The sequence below is a fragment of the Babylonia areolata genome, chromosome 22, assembly GCF_041734735.1.
Source record: "Babylonia areolata isolate BAREFJ2019XMU chromosome 22, ASM4173473v1, whole genome shotgun sequence".
In the NCBI taxonomy this organism is placed as follows: domain Eukaryota; kingdom Metazoa; phylum Mollusca; class Gastropoda; order Neogastropoda; family Buccinidae; genus Babylonia; species Babylonia areolata.
The window spans coordinates 28912250-28936899 of NC_134897.1; the positions used below are offsets into that span (position 1 = coordinate 28912250).

Below are 24650 nucleotides of genomic sequence, written 5' to 3' on the forward strand. Positions count from 1 at the left end.
CACACACGAACAGAGAGTACGAATTTGAGAACCTCTATTTTGGACTTTATTTTTGAAGAGAGAGAGAGGGTGGAAGGGGGGGGGGCGCACTGTTTTTGCATTGATTAACAATAGTCGTATATAACAAAAACTGTAAGATAAAACCTGGCATATCTGTTAAACAGAATATACGTTAAAAGCAGAGAGAGTAACTTATACGGACATCCAATCTGAGACAGACAAATAAAGGACACACGAACAGACGATCAAACGGAGAGAGAGCTAGATAAGTCACAGCAAACTGCGAGGCAGACAACAAGACAGCCTTGACGATTTTCATGTCTGTCCCAGAAACGTGTCTTATCAAACAATAGGCCTGTATCTCCTTCGATATATATCTATGATCACTGTCGCTCGAAACTGAAGACTTGATGTAAAGTCACCGTACTTCTTCATTCAAACGTGTTCTGTTTGAAATGATATGATTTCACGTTGATACAACATGGGGTGAGTCTGCTTAGTGTATATAATTCAGAAATGATCATCTTGTAAAGTAGTGTCGTTGCATTCAGTATTTTTCATTTTGACGCAAGTGTTAACGTAATGAATAACTTTGGCGCAACAGATGTTTATCTGAATTTCAAGTGTTATGAAATAATGTCACTGACCAAAAATTGTTTTTCTGTGAATCACTTCGCTAAATCTGAGTTATAGAATCTGTGAATCGCTATGCCTTTTTGATATATTCACTAATTATTACTGTGTGACATGTAAATATACGAATCAATTTACTTATATAAATTGTAGACCTTATGAATTAGGCTATGCTTCACTACGTACGGTTCTGAATACCTTTCCTAATTATAAGTTACATGATATAGTTAATCGCTTGATTTAACATATCTGATAGAATCTACAAATCACTCAACTAATCTCGACTTGTAGAAAAAGAAAAAAAAATGAAAGAAAAAAGGCTTAATTATTTATTAACTTAAAATCTCTTAAATGCATCACTCGTTAAAACTTGCAGATTCCATTGTTCACTTCAATTATTCTTAGAATATTAATCGCTTAATCTATGGATTGTTTCCTTATTTAAAGTTGTAGAATCTGTAAATCCCTGCAATAGTTATAGCTCATGGAATCTGCGAATCGTTTCACTGTCTCACCAATCCAGGAATAGCTTCGCCAGTTATAATTTGATAATTCAATATATTGCGACGGAATTATAAGTCTTATTATAACTTCACCAACTTACAAGTTGCTTCATTAATTATAACTTGTATATCTCGTACAGTGTGTGGGTTGGTTCACTGGTGATGTTTTGTAGACCCATTGAATCGCCTCACAGATGTGTGTCACTTACGATAATTTTGATTTGTAAAATCCATGAACGGCTCCGCTGATTACAACTCACAAAACTTGTTGATTCACTTCACTGTACTGGTAGGTCTGCCATATTCTTTTTTCTTTTGTAACAGGATGAAGGTCTTTGTCGGATGTTTGCTTTTGTGTGGATTTCTCTCGGCGCTTGAAGGTAAAGTTTCTGGGTTTTTTTTGTTTTTTGTTGGTTTTTTTGTGTGTGTATGTGTTTTGTTTTTTTTTGGGGGGGGGGGTTGTTGGTTTTTTTTATATATGTGGGGTTGTTTTTGGTTTTTTTTTTCTTAATTGCTTTTTCAAAATAACGCTTCGGTTGGGAGTCGAAAATATGAATATGTATGCATGAAATGGTATCGTGAATTATCTATTTTTAAACAATATTTGCAGTTATTGTTAGCAAGACTGATGGTAATGCTCGGAAGTTTAAATAACGTTTCATCAGGATTTTAAAAGTTTAAAAACAGCAGTGATATTTGGGCGAGACAAGGGAAACACCATATCTATTGGTATAGATCTTTCGATATTATCAGCAGTTGCTTCCCTTCCCTCTCTCTCTCTCTCTCTCTCTCTGTCTCTCTCTCGCGCGCGCTCATTATTGTATTCATATTTTGTTTAGTTTGCTTGTTGAATTTCTGTGCTTAGAGGGGACGGATGAAAAAAGCATGTCCATGCTTATTCCACTTCCCTCATTTGGGAAAATTCTTGCATTCATCCATTCATTCATTCATTCTCTCTGTGTGTCTGTCTCTCTGTGATGTGATATTATGTTATGTTACATAATGTGATGTAGTATAATGACGTGATCGACTGATTTGACTTGCGTCAGTATGATTTTGGTCTGTTTGTTTTGACGCCTTTCAGTGTCCGCCAGTTGCGCCTCCTGTGTTGATCCACAATCTGTGCCCAGCACGTATGTTTATTTATCTGTTTATTTGTGTGCTTGTTTTTTTGTTTCTCTTTATGATTCATTTTCTTCATGGTGCGCATAAACGCACACACCATACGCATACACACGATCACACACACACACGCACGCGCGCGTGCACTCTCACACACATACACACAGAGACAAGCTCGCACACTCGCACGCACGCATACACGCGCGCGCACACACACACACACACACACACACACTCATACAGCCGGGCTGTTGTATATTTTCATTTCTAGGTCTCCCTCCTCGATATAGCGTGCTGTCCCCTAATAAAATGACACTGATATGATTTTTGTTTGTATGTTCGTCTCAGAGTTGATGGTAAAATGCATGCCTGGCACGTGCATTTCGTTTTGCAATGACCGGATGTCGCTGTCACGCAAGGGCAGTGCATGCTTTGCTGATTTCATCGCTTTTGCTCAAGATGGACGGGCTGGATTTTAGCCTAGTGGAAACGCAGAATCTCAAATTACGAATAGAAAAATAAAAAGACTGTTTGGCGCCATGGGGGAAAAAAAAAAGAACCCAACAATATAGAGTAGCGGAATAGTTGACGATTATTTTCTTGAGTTGGAGTTTTGTATTCGAGAAAACGACAGTAGGTGTGTTCACATTGTGCCCTTGTTTCGTGTCGTCATGTTGACTTATTTGCCATTCAGTCTGCAATGGTGAAGAAGACGCACTTAGCTATTGTTCTGTGCTTCAGTACCAGTGGCTTTCATTTCCCAGACGAGCACATCCAGTTGAAGGTTTGTGTTTAAAAAAGTTGAGGTAAAGGTAAACGTAAAGGTTTTGTACAGCCACTGCATCAACGGTGCTGTTTATGGGTGGGTGGAGTGTGAGGTGGTGGTTTTTGTGTGTGGGGATGGGTGGGATAGGGGTGCTGTTGTGTGTTGTCGTGATTGCTGTTACTGTCATTGTGTTATATTTGTGTGTTTCTTTGTTTTAATTTCTTACTCTAGCACGTGTGATACTGTTTGTCAATTTCGCATTTTTCTGTCATTTCTTGTTTTCATTCCGTCTGTCCCTCCACCCCCACCCCCCACCCCACTCTCTGTCCATCCCTCCTTTCCTCCGTCCCTCCCTCTCTATTATCCTCTTCCCTCTCTCCGTCCCCCTCCATCATTCCTCACTTCCTTCCTTTTCCTTCTTCACTTCAAATTTCATAAGAGACGTCACTGTGTTCGGACAAATCATACACGCTACACCACATCTGCTATGCTGCCTAACCCAAAGTGCTTGTCAGGCCTTGAGTGCACTGCATATATATATTTGCGTAGCTATCAGAGTGGATTTCTTTCACAGAAATTTGCCAGAGGACACCATTTTTGTTGCCATGGGTTCTTTTTCAGTGTGCCAAGTGCGTGCTGCATACGGGACCTCGGTTTATCGTCTCATCCGAATGACTAGATGCTCAGTTTGGTTTTCCAGTCAAACATAGGAGGGCGAGAGCGGGATTCGAACCCAACCCAGACCCTCACGAACACGGCAATGACAGATAAGCGTCTTAACCATTCTGCACCTGCCACCTTGCTGCCCGCTTCTTTCAATTCTTTAGAAGTGAATCTGTTCTTAGTGTTTGAATTTTTCTCTTAAGACTTTTTTGTCGATTTTCAGTTGCTCTTCTAAATGCATGTGGCTGTGGATGCGCGCGCGCGTGTGCGTATGAGTATATGTGTGTTTGTGCGCGTCGGGGATGTGTGTGTGCGTGCGCGTGTTACAGGCACGTGGTGCACAAGTACAATGAGTCCCAGGAGTATGTGGAGAACCCTCACCGTGGCTTTGTCGTTCAGATGGTCACCCACTCCAGCCACCATCACCCGCTCTCCGTACGTATCCACGCGTCCGTGCGTGAACAAGAACTTGTTAGACGTTTGAGGCCTGGGTAGACCGCTACGTCATTCTGTAGGTTAAAACAAAACTTTTGTTGGCATGCGTGGACTACCTGTGTGTAGCATTCTGGATGGTACAGTGAGGGTAGGGTAGCCCAGCGTGCGTCTTGTCTTTTCTTGAAGGTTGGGACTGTTGGCGCCGTTACGACCGTGTCTGGTAAATTATGCCATGAGTTTACAACTCCCCCATGGTGGGGATATATCCACGAATCGTCCCCTCAACTCCTCTGTATAACGAGCGGAGCCCACGCCTTGTAAACTCGACTCATTCCGTCTTCAGGGAAAATGTGGATATTGCCGACAGGGGATCCCAATGTTGGCAGGGGAGGCTAATGTAGCGCCTGGAGATGTGTGTGGAGTCCCTTTATCTTTCATCCGCTCCTGCCACCCATGCATCACCACTCCCCTCACATTGGGTGTGGGTGGAACGGACTTGGTTCGTCGGTGTGTAGTAGTGTGTGGGTGTTGTGACCCTTTGGTCCACCACATACCACAAGGAGTTGAATGTTTGACTGATGAACTCGAAACTTGATTTTTGCTTTGCTGTCATCATGAGTTCCGTAAAGTACCTGGCGATAAAATTATGTCTTGGATGATGCAGATTTCTCTTGTAAGAAGTATAGATTAAAAGAGTCTTGTTAAACGTCGACTTACATGAGATAAAAGAGGCAACGTGTCGAGCCACAGGCTCTTCTTCAAAGCTGGTTTCTTCGTCATATTGGTCCAGGGTTCCCTACAGTTATGTCTGGTTGGCTCTTTGTGGTTCTCTTCCCTCCCTACCCTCACCCTCCTTGGTTGTCTCGCTTGATTTCTCGGATATTTTATTTTAATACCGTTGTATGTTTCCACACAGTCTCTCTGTTTTCCCATTCAATGCTTGTTGTTGTTGTTTTCCATTACACATTTTGCTGTTACTGTAAACAAACTTTATTCTCGGGTGCACTCCTCTTTCTCCTCCCTCCTTCCTCTCCCCCTCCACCCGTCTCCAGTCGTGTGATTTGCTGGATTTCAAAGTTATGCGATGTGGTCAAGAGTTTTTATAATTTTGTATTCTTTTTGTTGTGGCTTTTAGTCACGATCCTGTTCCCCTTGCCCTCATAGTGTATTTCTTTATTTAACTGTGAAACCAGTTGTATAAACACTGACGTCGACATTTATGATGACGTTTACAAATTTTGTTATGGCCCCTTAATTGTTCATTTGAAGCTGTGGCCTTAAAATGAATAGATCATCTGTCTCCCCTCCCCTTGCCCTCACCCCCTTCTCTCTCTCTAACCCCTGCTGCTGTCTGTCTCACCCATCCTCTCTGTCTCACCCCTTCTGTTTAATGCCCCGCCCCCCCACCCCCCCTCTCTCTCTCTCTCTCTTTCTCGGTGACCTGAAATTATCACCATGAAAAATGTACCCTCTCTCTCCATGTGTATCTATCTGGCAGAAATCCCGACTCGATCAACTACGCCATCGGAGCGGAATTACGATGATCTGGAGAACCTTTGTGTTGGACACGTTTGTGACGTCATCCATCTCTGACGACTATCTGAACAAGATACGTCACGATCTTGACATGGTGGAGAGCGCCGGTTTCACGGTCGTCCTCCGCTTCTGTTACATCTTTGAGATGGTAACAGTTCAGTTGACGGAAACTGTTTTTAGTTTCTGTGGCTTCTTTTTTTTATTGACTCACTTGTGTAAACAAAGTGAGTCTATGTTTTAACCCGGTGTTCGGTTTTCTGTGTGTGTGTGTGTCTGTGTGTCCGTGGTAAACTTTAACATTGACATTTTCTCTGCAAATACTTTGTCAGTTGACACCAAATTCGGCATAAAAATAGGAAAAATTCAGTTCTTTCCAGTCATCTTGTTTAAAACAATATTGCACCTCTGGGATGGGCACAAAAAATAAAAAATGAAGCCTAATTATATGCAAACTGCATTTACTGTTATATTTATATTTTTTGTATTCTCTAAACTTGGCACTTTGATCTGATATTCTGACCCAACAACAAGAGCAGTCATTATTATCATTTTTTGTTCAAACAGGAACTTCTTTTGCTAAGCATGGAAGTTTTATTTATTTTGCAAACGTTTTGGTGCAGTAGTAAAGAAGGGAAATTACTCTGTAATTAATGCTAAGGGACTTAATTCGAATCTTGTTAGGACTTTTCTTTTCTTTTCTTTTTTTTAAATATTTTTAATGCAGAACGGTTTGATATCTACGTATGTTTGTCATCAAGGACACTTTTATGTGCTGTGTGTATGACAGTGAAAAAGAGATATTGGCCATTAATGTTTTTTCGGTTAATACTTTTTCATGTGATTAAAACAAACAGAACAAAATCCAGCACAACTTGAAAACGAGATTCATTGCTTCTGCCCATCATCTTGTAAATGCCCGCCATCCCAACAACAAGACAAATGTTGTTCACCAGATAATAATGTGACAACCCGACCACCCCCAGTTTAAGAGTGTGTGTTGTTGTTTTCTTTGGGGGGTTGGGGGTGGGGCTGTTTGGGTTTTTTTGTTGTTGTTTTTTTTTGTTTGTTTTTTGTTGTTGTTGTTGTTTTTACCACAACTGTATTTGACCTCGGGTATCATCCCATCGAGACACGAATTCCGACGAAAATTTGTGGTAAGGCTTTTACAAGATATCTCAAGAAATAGGTAGAGATTTAACCAAAGTGAAAGTTTCTTAGTTACCCATTCATCGTTTCAGAGAATCGAGAGACAGGAAAGACAACGAAAATCAGAGTGTTTGTAAATTTGTTTTACAAAATAGATACGTATGCAATGTAAATATAGTGGTGGTAAAAACTGGTGCAGGAAGGAGCATTAACATGTCACTGTATGTCACATGAAATATACAAGAATTAAAGAAACTGTAAAGTGCAGTCCAAAAGATAACCTCAGTCATGATAATTTATGATAATGTCAGTTGTGATGAACTGATGGCGAAAGTACAGCTTTGGAAAGAAAAACGAACCTTCATTGGAAAAAAAACACAATAACAGATAAGTCTTAGAAACCTCAAAACTTCACACAGACTGGTTTATTTATAATGCTTTTTTTAACATTCTGAACCATCTTTATATCCCTGTACCAAATTTCTGTCTTCTTATCTATCGCTCAATTTTTGTTTGTTTGCTTATCCTTTGTTGTTTTTGTTGTTGTTGTTGTTGTCTTTTTTTCGTCTTTTTCTTTTTATCTTCTTCCTCTTTGTCATCAAATGTTTGAATACAAGAATGCACTTATATGTATTAAAAATGAATTAAAGATTGCCTCCTTAAAAATTTTTTTTTTTTTAAAACGGGAAAAAAAAATTGAAAAAAAAAGTCCAAGAAGCCTAACCTGTTAGACACAGCAAAGCTGTCCCTCCATAGAAACACAACCACCCGTGGGGGGACGCTAGCAAGGACGTGGTGCTGGGCCACATCGGTCAGCTGAGGCCCCTCCTCCAGCGATACCAGGGGGTCATCACCTCCATAGAGGCCGGCTTCATCGGGGCCTGGGGTAGGTTTGGGTCGTTGTTGGGCTGGGTGGTGTTGTGGTTTCACTGATGGATTCTTTTGTATGTATTTGTTGTGCGTCTCTTGTTGTGTTGCGTATGGCCAAAAGTAGTAGTATCACTGTCACTCTGTACTAGAAATGTCTTGTTTTCTTACGCTGGATCTTTGTTTCTGTTGTCTCTTCCTTTCTTCATTTTTGCCTTGCATTTTCCGTTCATCTATAAATGTTACGTAAGCCCTGAATGTTTTTGTTGTTTTTCTCTGGGCTTGACAATCGGACACTCCGATTGTGTTTTTGTTTTTGTTTTTTCGCGTGAATTGTCTGCTGGCATTTTTCGTTGTCATGTATGGCTCTTTATATATATATATATATATATATATATATATATATATATATATATATATATATATATATGTATGTATGTATGTATGTATACCTTGTGAATTGTATATATGTGTATATAAACCTTGTGAATTTTTTTTAATTCTTTTCATTTGTGTTGTCTATTTTAATCCTCTGGCAAAAGAAATGATGGAATCGTCAACGTCAGAGGCATGTTTTAGGTTTATGTGCATGGATATGACTGTAGTATGAGCCAATTTTCTTTTCCCTTCTTTGTTATTGTATTGTATTTTATTTTGTTGTGTGTGTGTGTGTGTGTGTGTGTGTGTGTGTGTCTTTTCGGTTCCTTGTCTCTTCCTTTTCAGTTTCTACTAGACCGAATAACTTTGTTAGCCCTGTGTGGTCTGTATGCCCGCCTATCTGACAAATCAGGGTAATATAACCTCACAGAGCTACGTTGAGACTGTGTGTGTGAAAATGTGTTTGCTTGCTGTGTGCGTGCACGATTGTGTGCGTTTGCTTAAAAGTATGATTGCGTGTATGATAGTGAGTGAGTAGTTGTGTGCGTATGTGTGTGTGTTGTTTCTGAATGTGTGTCTGTCAGTAGGTGTATGGACAATTAAAAAAGAGTGACAGTCCACTCATTATTGCCTCTCGGGCCAAAGAACTAATTAATACACATTTCAAATATTACCTCCGTGTTTTCACAGATGGATCAATCAGTAGTAACTCTGAAGTTGGAGCCGCTTTTGTAATCCCCGAGCTTAACATTAAAAAGAGATTCCACTTAACTAAAGGTTGTTCAATTTTTACTGCTGAATTGTTTGCAATTCTGATGGCTTTCACCTTTTTTAGTGATATGCCTCTTGTGCCTGCAAAAATCCTTATACTATCTGATTCAAAATCAGCATTGATGGCTTTAAATAATCAATCTTCATCTGAACGAGCAGATATTATGTACGAAATTTTGTATTTAATCCACCAGTTAATTATGCGAGGCTCCGACATTTCACTCTTGTGGGTTCCTGGACATTCTAATCTTTGTGGCAACGAAATGGCCGATTTTTGTGCCAAGGAAGCGGCATCCAACAATTCAGTTTCAATCACAATATTCCTATTTCTGTTTCTGAAGCCTGTACTATTCTTTCAACATATATCTGGAATTTCAGACAGAGACTGTTCTTAGAAAACTCAAAAAAGAAGCTCTGGTGGGATCTCTCTCTTCCAGCAAGAAAAGGCACTAACCCCCCAGGATCAATTTCCACAAGAAACTTGACACACAGGCTAAGAACTAATGCATGGTTATGCAGATTTTTGAAACCGTCACCACTATGTATTTGTGGTAAGACCCTTGACATCCCACATTTTTTGCTCGAATGTCCAGATACAAATTTACATTTCAAACCCCTTCATGATATGATTACATCCTTTAATCTTCCATTTGCCATGTCCAGCGTTTTTCACCCTAGCAAAGAAAATGGTTGGTCTCTGACAAAAACCGCAGTTGACCTAATTAAAAGCCATCCAATTGGTCGGTTTTTCTAATTTGTTTCATCCCCCTTCTGCTGCAGAGGTTCCCCTCTGTTTTATTTAATCCAAAGTAGTGTTTCGTTTTGGGTGATAGCGTCAGATTTACTTGTAGAGCAAAGTTCCCATTATTCTAATTAGTGGAACTGTTCGACCCTAACATGTAATATGTCGTCTTGATTACATTACGAAACCTTAATTTGATGAGAAAGAGTGTGAGACAGTGAATAGAATAGAATATGTGTGTGTGTGTGTGTGTGTGTGTGTGTGTGAGTGGGCAGGGGAATGAGGTGGGGGAATTATAATGGGCGTTTGTGTGCATGCATGTATGTAGGTAGGGAGAGGGTGGGGGAGAAACGTATGTGAGTATGTGTGTGCGTTAGAATATTTTTGGAGATAATGATATTAATGAAATTTGGTAACTTGATTTGTTAAATATGGGTTTTTTTGTTTTTTGTTTTTTTTAAATCATACCTTCCCTCAAATCAGAATTTCCTTGGGTTGCTCAGTTAATATTTTATTCAAATGGTTGCGAAAATGTCAGTACAACAAACAGTTAATCTGACAATAAATGGTTTCAGTCAGTCAGTGGGTGTGTGGTGTTATTACGCGTGCCGATACCTGTCTGTGCAGGCGAGTGGCACCACACGGAGCATTTCGGCAACCCGTCATTCCACAGCGCAGGCCACGACCCCGTGACTGGACTGATGCCCCAGGCCTTCAGGGACCGTCAGGACGTGCTGCTGGCCCTGCTCCGCGCCGCCCCCATTTCCCTGTCAGTGGTCTGTGTGTTGTACCCTTGTCTAGTACTCATGCTCGACATGCTCGTTCTCATACACACATACGCAAACAATCCACACGCATGCGTGCACGAACGCACAGTTGAGATGCTTGTTCATATAATTTATATATATATATATATATATATATATATTCATCTTTGATTGTTAAAGCTCAGGCGACTAGATGGTCCACATCAGGAATGAAAAAGAAAACAAAAACAGGAATGTAAATATCTGAAAGAAAAAAGAAAAGAAGGTACAGGTGCAGTCATATTCGTGCACATTAACTGAGGTCTTGCATCTGAGAATTATTGGGTTTTTTTTTATTGTTTTTCGTCACAAAATTAGTACCAAACATGAAGATAAACTCAAGTATATAAGATGAGAAAACCATTGGTGGGTTACAGTTCTGGGAGGAGGGGAATGGATGCTGTTCCATGCTACACCTGCCGGTATAAGTGGACCGTGCTTACTGTAGGTTATGTTCCATGCTACACCTGCCGATATCAGTGGCTACACCTTCCGGTATAAGTAGACCGTGCTTACTGTATAAGTAGACCGTGCTTACTGTAGGTTATGTTCCATGCTACACCTGCCGGTATAAGTAGACCGTGCTTACTGTAGGTTATATTCCATGCTACACCTGCCGGTATCAGTGGCTACACCTTCCGGTATAAGTAGATCGTGCTTACTGTATAAGTAGACCGTGCTTACTGTAGGTTATGTTCCATGCTATACCTGCCGGTATCAGCAGACCGTGCTTACTGTAGGTTATGTCAGGTCAGGTCATTAAATCTGCTACTGGTAACCTGTAATCCAGTACAACCTGTTCAGGGTCGGGTTGCCGGCGACTAAACCGGCACTCCCACTGCTCCCTTCCGGGACTGGTGAGGCGGGTGGCTAGACACCCTTATGGAGATCCATAAAAGGGCGTTGGCTCAGGAGAGCCACCGACGGCCATCTAGCTCCACTGTGCTGCGTGCATGCCACACGCAGTTGGCCCCCGGGGTGTGTCTACCCATGCATGCGAAGTCTGGATCCGGCAGAATCTGCGGAAGAAACCTATCGGTTCAACGGAGAGGAAGGCGGTTACAGCAATGCACTGTGGAGTGCAGAGAGCAAGATGAGACACCGAAAGGATATCTTGGTCATCCACTGCATCCGTGCTCATCCTCCAGTCGTCTCGACTTAGTCTTGCCACTGGAAATTGGTGGACCCGGACGAGAGAGTGAGGTCGACGTTGCGCAACTCCTCTTCACTTTAAACAAACTCATCGCGCAAGTCATCTGTCATCCAAAATGACCTTTCATCCTTCATCACTTCATCACCCCCAAGTCCTGTGGCGACAGGCGAGCGACGAAACGACAGGTGTGGGTACACTGGCAGTCGCAGCCGCAGACCTGCACGCAGGCGGCTCAGGCCATAGGGTCGTTCTTCGTCGACAGGAGCAGCGATGGAGCTCGGCAGCCGTCTGAGCGTCTGAGCAGCCCTCTTTAGGAATGCACTGCTCACCTCCCTGGCATGAGGAAGGGGCTAGAAAAGGTGCCCTAAAAATTGCCTGCTCCATATCACCCTGGCCAGCATACCGCGGCTGGCGGGGACCCTATATCAGCGGTCGAAACAAAAAGAAAGAAAAGAAAAAAACAAGGATCGTTCCTCTCACCATTGGTGCTTGGAACATAAGGACTCTCCTGGACAGAGATAACGCGGACAGACCCCAAAGGAGAACGGCACTAGTTGCATCCGAACTCGCCAGATACAACATTGACATCGCAGCCTTGAGTGAGACTCGGCTTGCAGGCGAAGGCGAGCTCTGTGAACGGGGATCTGGTTACACCTTCTTCTGGAGTGGACGAGGAAGCGAAGAGCGACGTGAGGCTGGCGTTGGTTTTGCAGTGAAAACCGCACTTGTCAGCAAGCTAGCTGGAATCCCAAAGGGAGTCAACGATAGGCTTATGACCATGAAACTCCCACTGGCATCTGGCCAGAAGCACCTCACCATTGTCAGTGCCTACGCCCCAACCATAACCAACCCGGATGAAGTGAAGGCGAAGTTCTACGAGGACCTTCACTCTGTCATTGCTGCTATCCCTAAAGCAGACAAGCTCATCATTCTTGGGGACTCAATGCTAGAGTTGGCTCTGACTACATCTCCTGGGATGGAGTGATTGGAAAGCACGGTGTGGGCCACTGCAACCCAAATGGATTGCTTTTGCTTCAGACTTGTGCAGAGCACGAACTGCTGATAACCAACACAGTTTTCTGCCTCCCTACCCGTAACAGGACGTCATGGATGCACCCTCGCTCAAAGCATTGGCATCTCATCGATTACGTCATCATCAGGAAAAGGGATAGGCAAGATGTACGTGTAACAAAGACCATGTGCGGCGCCGAGTGTTGGACAGACCATCGCCTTGTAGTCTCGAAGCTGAATATTCGAATCCAGCCCAAGAGACGCCCCCAAGGCCAGAAGGCTCCAAAACGGCTCAACATCGCTAAGCTGAATAACATCACCATCAAACAGTCCTTTGTGGAGCTGCTGGAAGATCGTCTGGAATCTGCCTCTCTGGACAACCAGAATGTGGAGTCTGACTGGAGGACCCTGCGTGAGCTGATGTATAGTACAGCTTCAGTGACCCTGGGACCCATGACCAGAAAGCACAAAGACTGGTTTGATGAAAACTGTGATGAAATCAAGCAGCTTCTGGATGAGAAACGCCGTCTGCATCAAGCCTACCTGAGCAACCTAAAGTCCACATCAAAAAAGGATGCGTACGATGCCATCCGCAGGACTGTTCAGCAAAAGTTACGCCAGATGCAGGATAAGTGGCTGAGTGACAAAGCTGATGAGATCCAGGGATATGCTGACAGGCACGATATGAAGATGTTCTATGATGCCTTAAAAGAAGTCTACGGCCCCACATCCTCAGGATCATCCCCCCTCCTCAGTGCAGATGGGAATACCTTGATCACCGAGAAGGAGAAAATTCTCGAACGCTGGGCTGAGCACTTCAACAGTGTCTTAAATCGCCCTTCCTCCATAAATGATGAAGCCATAGACCGTCTCCCACAAGTCCCCATCAACGAAGCACTGGGCGATCCGCCAACACTTCTTGAGACCCAGAAAGCAATCCGTCTGCTATCCAGTGGCAAAGCACCTGGCTCAGACTCCATACCAGCAGAGGTCTACAAGGATGGAGGCACTGTGCTGACTGAGAAGCTCCATCAGCTGTACTCACTCATGTGGAAAGAAGAGACGATCCCCCAGGATTTCAAAGATGCATCTATCATTCACTTGTACAAGCGAAAGGGGAACCGGCAAGCCTGTGATAACCATCGGGGCATTTCCTTGCTCTCCATCACAGGCAAGATACTTGCCAGGATCCTACTAAACCGCCTCACAGCACACCTTGACCAAGGTCATTTGCCTGAGAGCCAATGTGGATTCCGGAAAGAGCGCGGAACCACCGACATGGTGTTTGCTGCAAGGCAGCTGCAAGAGAAATGTCAGGAGCAAAATGCTGATCTGTTCTCCACATATGTCGACCTCACTAAGGCCTTCGACACCGTGAGTAGAGAGGGACTGTGGAAGATCATGGCCAAGTACGGATGCCCTCGGAAATTTATTTCCTTGGTCAGCCAATTCCATGAAGGCATGCAAGCTCGAGTCCAGGACAATGGCGAAACATCTGCTCCTTTTGCTGTCACAAATGGTGTCAAGCAAGGCTGCGTCCTGGCTCCAACGCTGTTCAGCCTCATGTTCTCTGCAATGCTTACTGATGCCTTCAGAGATGGCGATGTTGGAATCGGCCTAAAGTACCGAACAGATGGCAAGTTGTTTAACCTCAGAAGGCTTCAAGCAAAAACGAAGGTCATGACAGACATCATCAGAGACTTTTTGTTTGCTGATGATTGTGTCCTCAACGCTGGATCTGAAGCTGACATGCAACTCAGCGTCGACAAGTTTGCCACTGCCAGCAGGAACTTCGGCCTTACCATCAGCACGAGGAAAACTGAAGTTCTCCATCAGCCAGCCCCAGGGAAACCCTACATTGAGCCCAACATCACAGTCAACGGTCAGAGACTCAGTGCGGTGGAGCGGTTCACATACCTTGGCAGCACACTGTCACGAAATGCGACCATCGACGATGAAGTGAACGTCAGGATTGCAAGAGCAAGCGCAACTTTTGGCAGACTCAGTGCAAATGTCTGGAACAGAAGAGGCATTAGTCTTGAGACCAAGCTAAAGGTCTACAGAGCAGTAGTTCTCCCCACACTACTGTACGCCTGCGAAACTTGGATAGTGTACCAACGACATGCCAAGAAGCTGAACCACTTCCACACAACATGCCTCAGGAAACTACTGAACATCAAGTGGCAAGACAGGACCCCAGACACAGAGGTGCTCGCAAAAGCCACCCTTCCCAGCATCTTCACCATCCTGATGCAGTCCCAGCTTCGATGGGCTGGACACGTGGCGCGCATGCCAGACCATCGGCAGCCCAAAAGGCTCTTCTATGGCGAGCTGCAACAAGGGAAGAGATCACACGGAGGTCAGAAGAAGCGCTTCAGAGATACTCTGAAAGTCTCTCTTAAAGCGTTTGATATCAACCCTGACTCCTGGGGGGAATCTGCAGTGGACCGTGACAAATGGCGCGCTGCTGTGCACAAAGGCGCCAAGTTGTGCGAGGCCAACAGGACTGCAGCAGCTGTTCAGAAGAGGCAGGCCAGAAAGTCACGGGCAAACAAGCTCCCTGACAATGATACGCCTGTCTTTGTCTGCCCCAACTGTCAGCGAACATTTCGTGCGCAGATTGGACTATTCAGCCATCTGCACATTCACAGATAGATTCATGAGCATCCTCCCCCCCACCCCACCACCACCCTCCCCCCATCCCCCAGCTGGATGACAACGATGGTCATCATCGATCTCGATGGACACACCACCACACCAGGTTATGTTCCATGCTACACCTGCCGGTATCAGTAGACGTGCTTACTGTAGGTTATGTTCCATGCTACACCTGCCGGTATAAGTGGACCGTGCTTACTGTAGGTTATGTTCCATGCTACACCTGCCGGTATAAGTGGACCGTGCTTACTGTAGGTTATTGACGGGCGCAACAGCCGAGTGGCTGAGCTTAAGACTTTCTGTCTGAGAGTCCCGAGTTCGAATCCTGGTCACAGCGCAAAAGGTGGAGATTTTCCCGATGTCCGAAGTCAACAGATGTGCAGATCAGCTAGTGTCTGGACCCGCCAGCGTATGTATACGCGTTCAAAAGATAAAATGCGCACGTTAGAGATCCTGAAATCCATGTCGGCATTCCGGGGGTAAAGGAAACAAGAACATACCCTGCATGCATACGGTTGCCTACATAGTGGCGTAAAAATGGTCATGTACGTATAAGGCCACTCGTACATACAAGTGAACGTGGAAGTTGTAGCCCACGAACGCAAAAGAACTGTTTGTGACAGTAATGTTCTTTGCTGCAAATCCACAGTCTATGTAGGTGGACTGTATTAAGTAACTGCTCCGTAGGAGTTTGTTTAATTTCATTTTTAGGGGAAAAAAGACTAAGAAGGTATGGGTGTCAGTAGATTTAATTCAGAATGAGTAGACCTTGGTTGACTGGCGAGTCGAGGCACTTTTATCAAAGCTGAGTAGAAGACATCAGCAGAGAGGAGAGCAAAGGTATATTTCAGTCATTATGTGAAGTTTGGAAGCTACTGGTTGAGCAGATGCTATAACTTTGTGCCTGCAATGAAGCACCCCTCCCCGTTGATGTAGCCAGGCCAAAACATGCCAGGCAGGGAGGACAGACAGAAGACTTTAGAGGGTTGAAAGGGTCAAAGAAGGTGATGGCAGTGATGTAGTGTCTGTTAATTCTCATCATCGTCAATGCATTAATAATAGGTGGCTTAGAATAAATAAGGCACACGCATACGTATACATACACACACGCGCACACAAGCAACCACGTACGCGTACCTACACACACACACACACACACACACACATTTATACCTGCTGCAGTCCCACGCTGCACAGACTTTACTACCACCAACACCACCACCACTTCAACCTTCTTGCACCCGTCCCTCTACTCCACCTGAATCCTCAGCAGACCTGACCCCCCGCACTCATCCTCACCCCATATACACCAACGCCCACCCCTCTAACCCACTGTCCCCTGTTTGTTGCAGTCAGGTACAGTTGCGATACCCGGCCCAGAAGATGCACATGCTGGGATCCGTCCCGTCGACTTTGGTGGGGGTGCAACGCGGCACTGACACCGCCAGGACAGGTGTGTTGGCGTTGTTGCTGTGAGGGGAAAGCAAAATATGTTCGACTTTTTTGTTTTTGTTTTGTTTTTTGGTTGGCTTGTTTCTCTGCATGTTGTCTGTCTGTCTTCAACATTGTTTTATATTTTTAACCCACCTCTTCCCAAAATAACCTCCCTTCCCTGCCTGTTCCTTGTCTTTAGTTTCTACAGTTTTAGAGTTATGCATGCGTGTGAATGACTGCGAAAGCGCTTTGATTTGTCTCTGCACAAAATTCAGCGCTATATAAATACCATTATTATTATTATTATTATTATTATATTTTCTTTTCTTTACTCACAGGGACACGAAAGGGCTGATTTTTCATGCGTTTTCGTAAGGCAGTGCTTTACATTAGGTAGTTAGACTGGGCTAGGAAAATCAGTCGATTCGAAGTGATGTTTAGTTTGAGTCAAATTCAATGATTTCGATATAGCCAAAGGTCCACCACCTAGAGGTTTGTGTGTCTGTCCCACTAGGCCACCACAATGACTGTTTCGTGTCCTCCGACAAAGACGTGGGTACCTACAGGAACAAGACAGCGGAGTACCCGTACCTGCAGCAAGACACCCGCTACACTATCATGGGTGGGGAGACCTGCCGGGTCACCAACAACCACCGGTGAGGGCTGATCGGGTAGGGTGTGTGTGTGAGGCTACGTCTTTGTGTGTGTGTGTGTGCGTGTGTGTGAAATTACTGATCATCTTTATTTGAAGTAACATAAGAACATACGGCAGAGTGTGTCAGCCCACTAAATGACTGAAAACAATCGAAATAGTAACACGAGGCATACACCCCTCCTCTTTCACCCTGCCCCACACTCCCCTAAAAATGCAGTGAACAAAAGGTCCATTTAAACTACAAGACTGCTCCGATTTGCTAGGCAGATTATTTTATAAGTTACCCATTCGTTAGTGTTTTGTCCTTTGTATTTCATTTTTCATATATTAATGTTTGTGTTTTGTGTGTGAAGGCCCAGGCTAGCATAGCAGGTTAGGTCTAGGCGTACATTAGGCATCTGCTCTTTTTGTTTCCCTTTGTAAGCAGTGTGTAGCGTATAGGATCAGTCTTTGATGCTGTCTTGGAACTGTGTGTGTGTGTGTGTGTTGAGGGAAAAGGATGGTAATCATCAGTACAATGCTGTTATTTCCTCAGACACGAGTGCCCCACAGCCACGAAGGAGATGGCCATGTTCCACTGGACCTTCCTCAACCAGGCCTATAACGACGACATCTACACCGTGTGGAAACAGCAGGGCTGTTACAGCCACGTCCACAGGCAGCTGGGCTACCGGTTGGTCATTACCAAGGTCAGGGTCATGTTTTGGTGGAGAGAGATGGAGAATGAGTGAAGAGAGAAATGCCATATGCAAAAGAAACAGATCTGATAGATACACGCCCCTTTGTTGCAGGCTCTCTTTCTCTCTGTATATGTCTCTCTCTCTCTCTCTCATTACATTCTGGTTACATTCTGTGTCTGTCTCAACGTCTTTTGACTTTGAGTGATATATAACGTGCCGTGTGTGTGTGTGTGTGTGTGTGTGTGTGAGGTGGGGATGGTGGTTTAAAGGGTGATAGACAGAAAATGATTAACTAGAATAGTGCGATTAACCGACAATTCGTAAATATAAGTGTAACAGCAATCAGCAACATGAACAACAAAAATGTCTGTCTGTCTCTTGCTCGTTCGCTCTCTCAGCGCACCGTAAAGGTTAAACCAGTTACTACCCCTCACAGTGAACATGATTAATAGACACTTGTCAAACCACGCCTGCTGTGAAATGAATGAAATTACACGTCATTTCAATGGGCGCCTGCTTACTTGGATTAAATTAATAATATAGTTTCAAAATACTAGTTTTGTTACCGACACGGGCATGTTAATATGTCAAAGTCAAAATTTTCTCTCGAGAGAAATTTCCATGTAGCCGTGTGGTTGAAAATAGATCACATGATAAAGAGATCACATAATAAAAATCAGATTGACTTGTATGAACGTACGTGTGTGGAACAGGCCATTCTGCCCAGAACTGCCCGTGTGGACGATGATCTGTGTTTCCACCTGGAGTTCACCAACCTGGGATTCGCTGCTCCCGTCAAGAACTTGGGGCTGTCCATCGTCCTGCAGTCAACTGACGGAAGGTATGTGCAGAATGCAGGGCACACGTATTGTCACATTGATGGACAACTTCAGAGGCGTGTCATGTGTGCATGAATGTGACTAGTGCCAAATTTTCGTTTTCTTTTTGTTTTGTTTTTTGTTGTTTGTTTTTGGGTGGTTGTTTTTCTCGTTTTGGATTTTACGGGATTGATATTGACGGTGTTTTCAGCCCATATATAACCATATGCGGTCGGTTGGGCAACGGGCAACAAGCAGCTATCATTGTCTTGTTAACTGAGTTACGTTAACTAAATTTACAAGCAAGAGTTGTGCAATGTTATATTGCCACATTCAATGAAAGTATCGCAGTAACTTTAAATAGATATTAGCAAAATAGATACTGAACTGAATCCTAAATGAACGAGATGGACAGAGTCCGAATCAGTGTCAAATCAGTTCAGTCCAAACGGAACAAGTGCAGACAAGTGACTTGACACCCCGTGTATCCTATCTGTACTTCCCACAGCGGCCATTACTACGCCGGTCAGGTGAAGGGGGTGGACGTGAGAGACTGGCAGCCCGTCCATCCCCACTCTGTCACCTCCGCCGTCAAGTTGTCCCGCGTTCCGGAGGGCCACTATAAGGTGGGGGCTTCGTCGTCGTCGTTTTGTTGTTGTCAATGTCCTTTTACAAATACCGTTTTGTGTGTGTGTGTCTGTGAGTGAGTTTATATCGTCGTTGTAACTGATGGCAATGCAAGCTAACAGCAATAGTTGGGATCGCTGTATGACTGATTTTAGCTGTTAAAATTGTTTGTTTTAAATTATGTAACCACCATCTCTGTTGTCACCACTATCACCGCAGTCCTTTTCTAGAAACAGATTCCTTCTTTTCCTCAGAGACCTCCTACCACTATGCCACAACTACTACAGCTACAGCTAATGCAACAGCAACAGCAGCAGCATCATAAATGCTTGACAGGGCATTGCACCCAAACTTCACATAACGAATTGATTTGGTTTATCAAGTTAGGAGTCAGGCCTTCTTGCTCAAATCCCGGTAAAGCCGTAGCTCGCTTCTCTCCCTGTGGCAGGTGCTGTTGTTGCTTAGTGACCCACTGATGGGCCATCATAGTGCTGACTACAACGTGCTGCTAGCCTCTACAGGGGTGTCCCTACACACACAGGGCCTCAACGACCTCCACCACACTATCACGGTCAGTGTGTGTGTGTAATTTGTGCGCGTGTGCGTGTGTATGCCGTGTGTGCGTGCGATGGCTTATGTCGTTCCTTTTATCTTTATGATTATGATGAGGATTATTTATTCTGGGTTTTTTGTATGTTTTTTTCGCTGCTGCTGTTATTTATTATTGATGTTGCCACTAGGGCAGATTGGGAGACAAAGCAAATCGTTATCATAGAGTTATAAAGTTTTTGAGTCTGAAGATGGGATTGGTGGGGGTGCAGAAATGGAGAAAGAGAGGTGTTCACACAAAGCGGTGGCGGGGGCAGTGGGGAAGGAGGTACCAGTTAACGGATGTTGATGGCAGCAATGCTGCTCGTTGAAAAGTAGTTGTAGCTTATGGATTCAGAAGATTGAAGGGGAGTGGGGGCGACGCACGAAGAGGAAATTTGTTGAATATCGCGTCACTCATACTGGTGGTTGTAGACGTCTCGTTAAAGCATTCATTTTCACATTTGAGTGTTATTTGAGAAAAAAAGGTAAGAGGGTGGGGGGGGGGGGGGTTAGAGCGTGGCAGAGGAGGGGAGGCAGAGGTTGGGTCATCGACTGTCGTTGGGCAATCAATAAGAAATTTAATGCTACAAAACTTCATTTACCTGTAAGCAAAAAAAGCATTGTAGACCGAATGACACTTATTGGCAGGTTTTTTGGTGAAATGAAAGGCGCATTTAGTGGTAAGATGACGCAGAAAAGGGTTTGAATGCACAGTGGCGACTTTATTTCACGCCTGTCTTTGTCCCTGTCTCTCTCCTCTCTCTTTCTCTGTTACATTCAGTAAAATATTTTCAGACTCACCCGACTCTATAATTGTCAAAAAGCAACATCAGTAAAATGATTTTTAAGACAACCCAGCTTATTGTCTAAAAACATGTACCTTCCGTATGTTTTTTTTAAAACTCCACACAGGTGGCTGGTCAGCACACCTCATCCTCCAACTGTACATCCAGCGTGTCCCCCTGGACTCCTCCTGCCCCCAGTCATTATTCCAGAGTCTTCACAGGTAAGTGTTGAGTGGAATGTAACGCTCCCCCATACCCTCAACATGAATGAATAATAATCCACACACATATTGCAGACATAATGACGAAAAGAGCGCCAGCACAAGCACTTGAGCTGCAGGCTTTATAACCAAATTCGTTTGATTTCTATCTCTTATTACCAGATTAGTTGGATCTCTCGCTCTCTCTCTCTCCTACCTTGTTCAAACACTGACAGTGACACACTCGCAGACGTAAACACACACACCCCCGCGCGCGCACACACACACTCTCCCACGCACACACGTATTCCACTAGAAGTAACTGACAGTAACACGTGCATGACCAACAGAAAAAAATGTGCGAGCGGACGCATGTGTGAGTGTGGAAGCAAGTGTGAAATTAATACTGAATTATGCATTTTTGTGTTTTGCTGCTGAAGGCTTATTTGCAACAGTTGCTGTCTGTTGTAATTCTTAAAGTCTCACGAATTAACTTCCCTCACTGTGGTGAAGATGGGCTTTGCCTTGATGTTGACCTTGGTGTCTTCCCCTCAACATTTCAGGTACGTTTTAAAACACGCCGCCCCACAACAGTGATTCGGACTTGGTGCGACGAGAACAGGAATAAACGCACAGTTGGAAAGTTGGCCTGTCTTTGACCAGTTATTCTCCAATTTCGTCCCGTTTGTACCTGCGCACGTATGTCCCTGTGCGTCTTTTTCTGTGGTCGTAGTAGTAATGGGCGACGTGCGGTTGTGTGTGTCTGTATCTGTAGTAATGTAATGTAATAAATGTGTTCGTATGGTGCTGAATCTTATGCGGAGACAAATCAAAGCGATTTCACACCCGACTTTTGCACGCACACATACCAGAATTAAAGGGATGAAAGGTAAGACATAATTACGCGCACATGGAAGACCAGAAACTAAACTATTAACAAAGAGTAGAGGATATAGCAGCTATTTTGGGAAGAGGTACTTTCAAAGTCCCTGTTGAAGGAGCTGGTTGCAGGGATTTGACGAAGCGAAAGAGGGAGATCGTTCCATGAGTCCTGTGACAGGGAAAGAGTGGCGACCGATTGTGGAGTGTGTGAATTTGTGAACACACAAACGGTGGATCAGAAGCTGATCGTAAAGAGCCAGTAATCCATGTCGGCATCCATGGAAACAAGAACATACACTGCATGCACACACCCCAAAACGGCTGCATGCATAGTGGGTTAAAAACGGTCATGTACGCACAAGGCCACTCGAACATGACTGGTGATTTGGACGTGTCTGATTGTGTGTGTTTGCCCCTTAAGAGGATTCTGGTCGGTGAACGAAAAAGTCTTTGATGGCTTGGAAGGATCAGTTTTGATTGTCTCATCATTGCATGTGTTTTTGTTATTTGGGAAACACGTAGATACTGCTTTCCAGGTCCCTCATCTCCAGTATCTCCTTTGACATCAAATCTGCACTTATTTGTCACTGCGCTGTTATACACCAGATGAGGTGAACCGATATCTGTGCGTTTTTCCTCCTTTACTTTCACTGCATTCGTAAACTGCATATTCTGTGCCCCAAATAACTCATCAACAGTGAGCTTGGGTTTATCTGCTGGTTTGCCAATGCCGTTGTTGCAAGCATGCTCTTCGAGATTATCCTTTAATGCTACGACAGTTTTCCTCTTCATGCCTTTTTATGAAAGGAACATAAATGTCATCAACAAGAATGTCTGTGTTACTTGTGTCAGCATGGACTGTTTGCTCAATCTGAGCAGATGAGCGTGTCTCACGAACATCTACGTGACTGACTTTGTCTGTGCTTATCGAAATAATCTGATTTCTCTGAGACTTTTGTCTTTCTGCAACCGATGAAAGGATTTTTATCCTCTTGGATTCAGTGCAGTTATCTTCAGCCTCGACGCTTCCAAACGCTGGTTCCTCACCAAAAGTTAAACTGACAAATAAATTTCTGTTTATTTCATGCGAAATCACGTGGTTTGCAGCTTGAATTTGTGCTGGGCAGTGGTTTAGTTTCGAGTTATGAATCAAATGCTGGCCACTCCTGATGTCTGTCCCAGTGGTATCTTGTGTCAGCTGTGTCTGAACAGTACCTGAATCAACTGGAGTTCTGGGAGAATGGACCTCGACTCGGACATTACCAGCAGGCACCTTCTGGGTGACCTGAGAAATACTGGTATGATACTTGTCAGCATAAGGGCTTTGCTCGGACCTGCTTCTGACAGATTCAACAGGTAAGTGGTTCAGAAATGTCAGTTCTCTCAAAATATCCTGAACAGGATTACAGGGAGTGTGGTTACGCTGCTCCGGTATGAAAGACGATGCATAGTGACAGGATGCCCTGGAAATTCTCCTGGTATATACTGCGTTGAATCTGCTAGCATGGAACACTTGCCACCGAACTGTCCCACTAACGAGATCAGGGGAAAAGGAGATAGACGGTACAATTATTATTGTTATCAAACAGTCCCGATTACGTTATCGGTATCAGGGAAACAGAGTTAGACGGACAATCATTATTGCTACCAAACAGTCCCGCTGACGTTATCAGGGAAACAGTTGGACAATTAAATACTTGTGATGGAGTGCTAGCCTGTTTCCTGCAATGTTCCGTTGGATGTAACTCCCTATTGTCTGGTTTGCCTGCTTCATCCATTCAGCGCATACAAAACTCTGCTGCCCGACTCGTCCTCAGAAAGAAAAGATCTGAGCACATCACTCCTATTTTGCAACATCTCCATTGGCTCCCTGTCTCATACAGAATAAAGTATAAGATCAGCACTCTGTTATAAATGTATTCACAAATCTGCCCCTTCCTGTCTTTGTGGCTGCCTTCACCTCTACACTCCAACTCCCTCTCTACGATCGGCTTCGGTTCCCATCAGTTTACGCATACCCAGATTCAAACACTCCACTGTTGGATGCCGTCTTTCTCTGTCTCTGGACCTTTTTATTTGGAATGAACTTCTTCTTCGCTTCGTCAGGTCTCCGCACTCAGCTCTTTCAAGTCTGGCCTTAAAACCCACCTCTTCACAAGATAGCTTCCCTCCCCTACCTCTTCCTTTTCAGTTTTCTTCAGTTTTAGAGTTATGCATGTGTGTGAATGACTGGTGTGAAAGCGCTTTGATTTGTCTCTGCACAAGATTCAGCGCTATATAAATACTATATTATTATTATTATGTATTGTAGATTCTGAAACACACAGCACTGTTTTTTTGGAACTTTGCTCTGTTCTACCAGTGGTGAAAACGTCTTGTGTATTGATGGGGTACTCGTACATGATTGGACACTCATATCAAGCGCTGGCGTTTGTGCAAGAAATCGCGCGCACACACTCTCACAAAAACTTACGCGCGATCAAAGAAATAGGTAGGGGGACGAAAGAGTGTGTGCTTGAGTGCGTGTGTGCGTGTGTATGCGCGAGCGTGCGTATTATTCCTGTTTGTGGTGTGCGAGTATACATGCGATTTGAGAGTGTGTGTGACAGCGCACATGCGAGAGAGAAGAGAGAGAGTATTTGCGTGTGTGCGTACGCGTACAGTTTCAGCACGTTCAATCACGCACACACAGGAACATACACTCTCGTGTGGATAACTCGTGAATTAACAAGCTAAATCTTAGTCGGTGCGTTTATTAATACCCTCTGCCCGTTTAAGACAGAAAACA

At 44.1% G+C, this 24650-nt stretch overlaps 1 protein-coding gene across 1 annotated transcript; it reads left to right on the forward strand.

The window, feature by feature from the left end:
• Positions 1-394: 394 nt before the first annotated feature.
• Positions 395-21610, forward strand: LOC143297393 (uncharacterized). Its single transcript, XM_076609724.1, has 15 exons — positions 395-486; positions 1461-1516; positions 2221-2269; positions 4017-4122; positions 5621-5806; positions 7561-7690; positions 10190-10331; positions 16543-16643; positions 17139-17280; positions 17815-17968; positions 18673-18800; positions 19286-19403; positions 19853-19975; positions 20908-21001; positions 21544-21610. The coding sequence occupies exons 1-15, from the start codon at positions 482-484 to the stop codon at positions 21552-21554; spliced, it is 1545 nt and encodes a 514-aa protein (XP_076465839.1). The 5' UTR covers positions 395-481; the 3' UTR covers positions 21555-21610.
• The last annotated feature ends 3040 nt before the right edge of the window (positions 21611-24650 follow it).

Excerpts from the sequence above, each read along its gene's own strand:
- LOC143297393 (XM_076609724.1), top strand. Across the intron at positions 2,270-4,016 it reads CCACAATCTGTGCCCAGCAC|GCACGTGGTGCACAAGTACA; the intron begins GTATGTTTATTT and ends CGCGTGTTACAG. Across the intron at positions 19,404-19,852 it reads TTCCGGAGGGCCACTATAAG|GTGCTGTTGTTGCTTAGTGA; the intron begins GTGGGGGCTTCG and ends TCCCTGTGGCAG.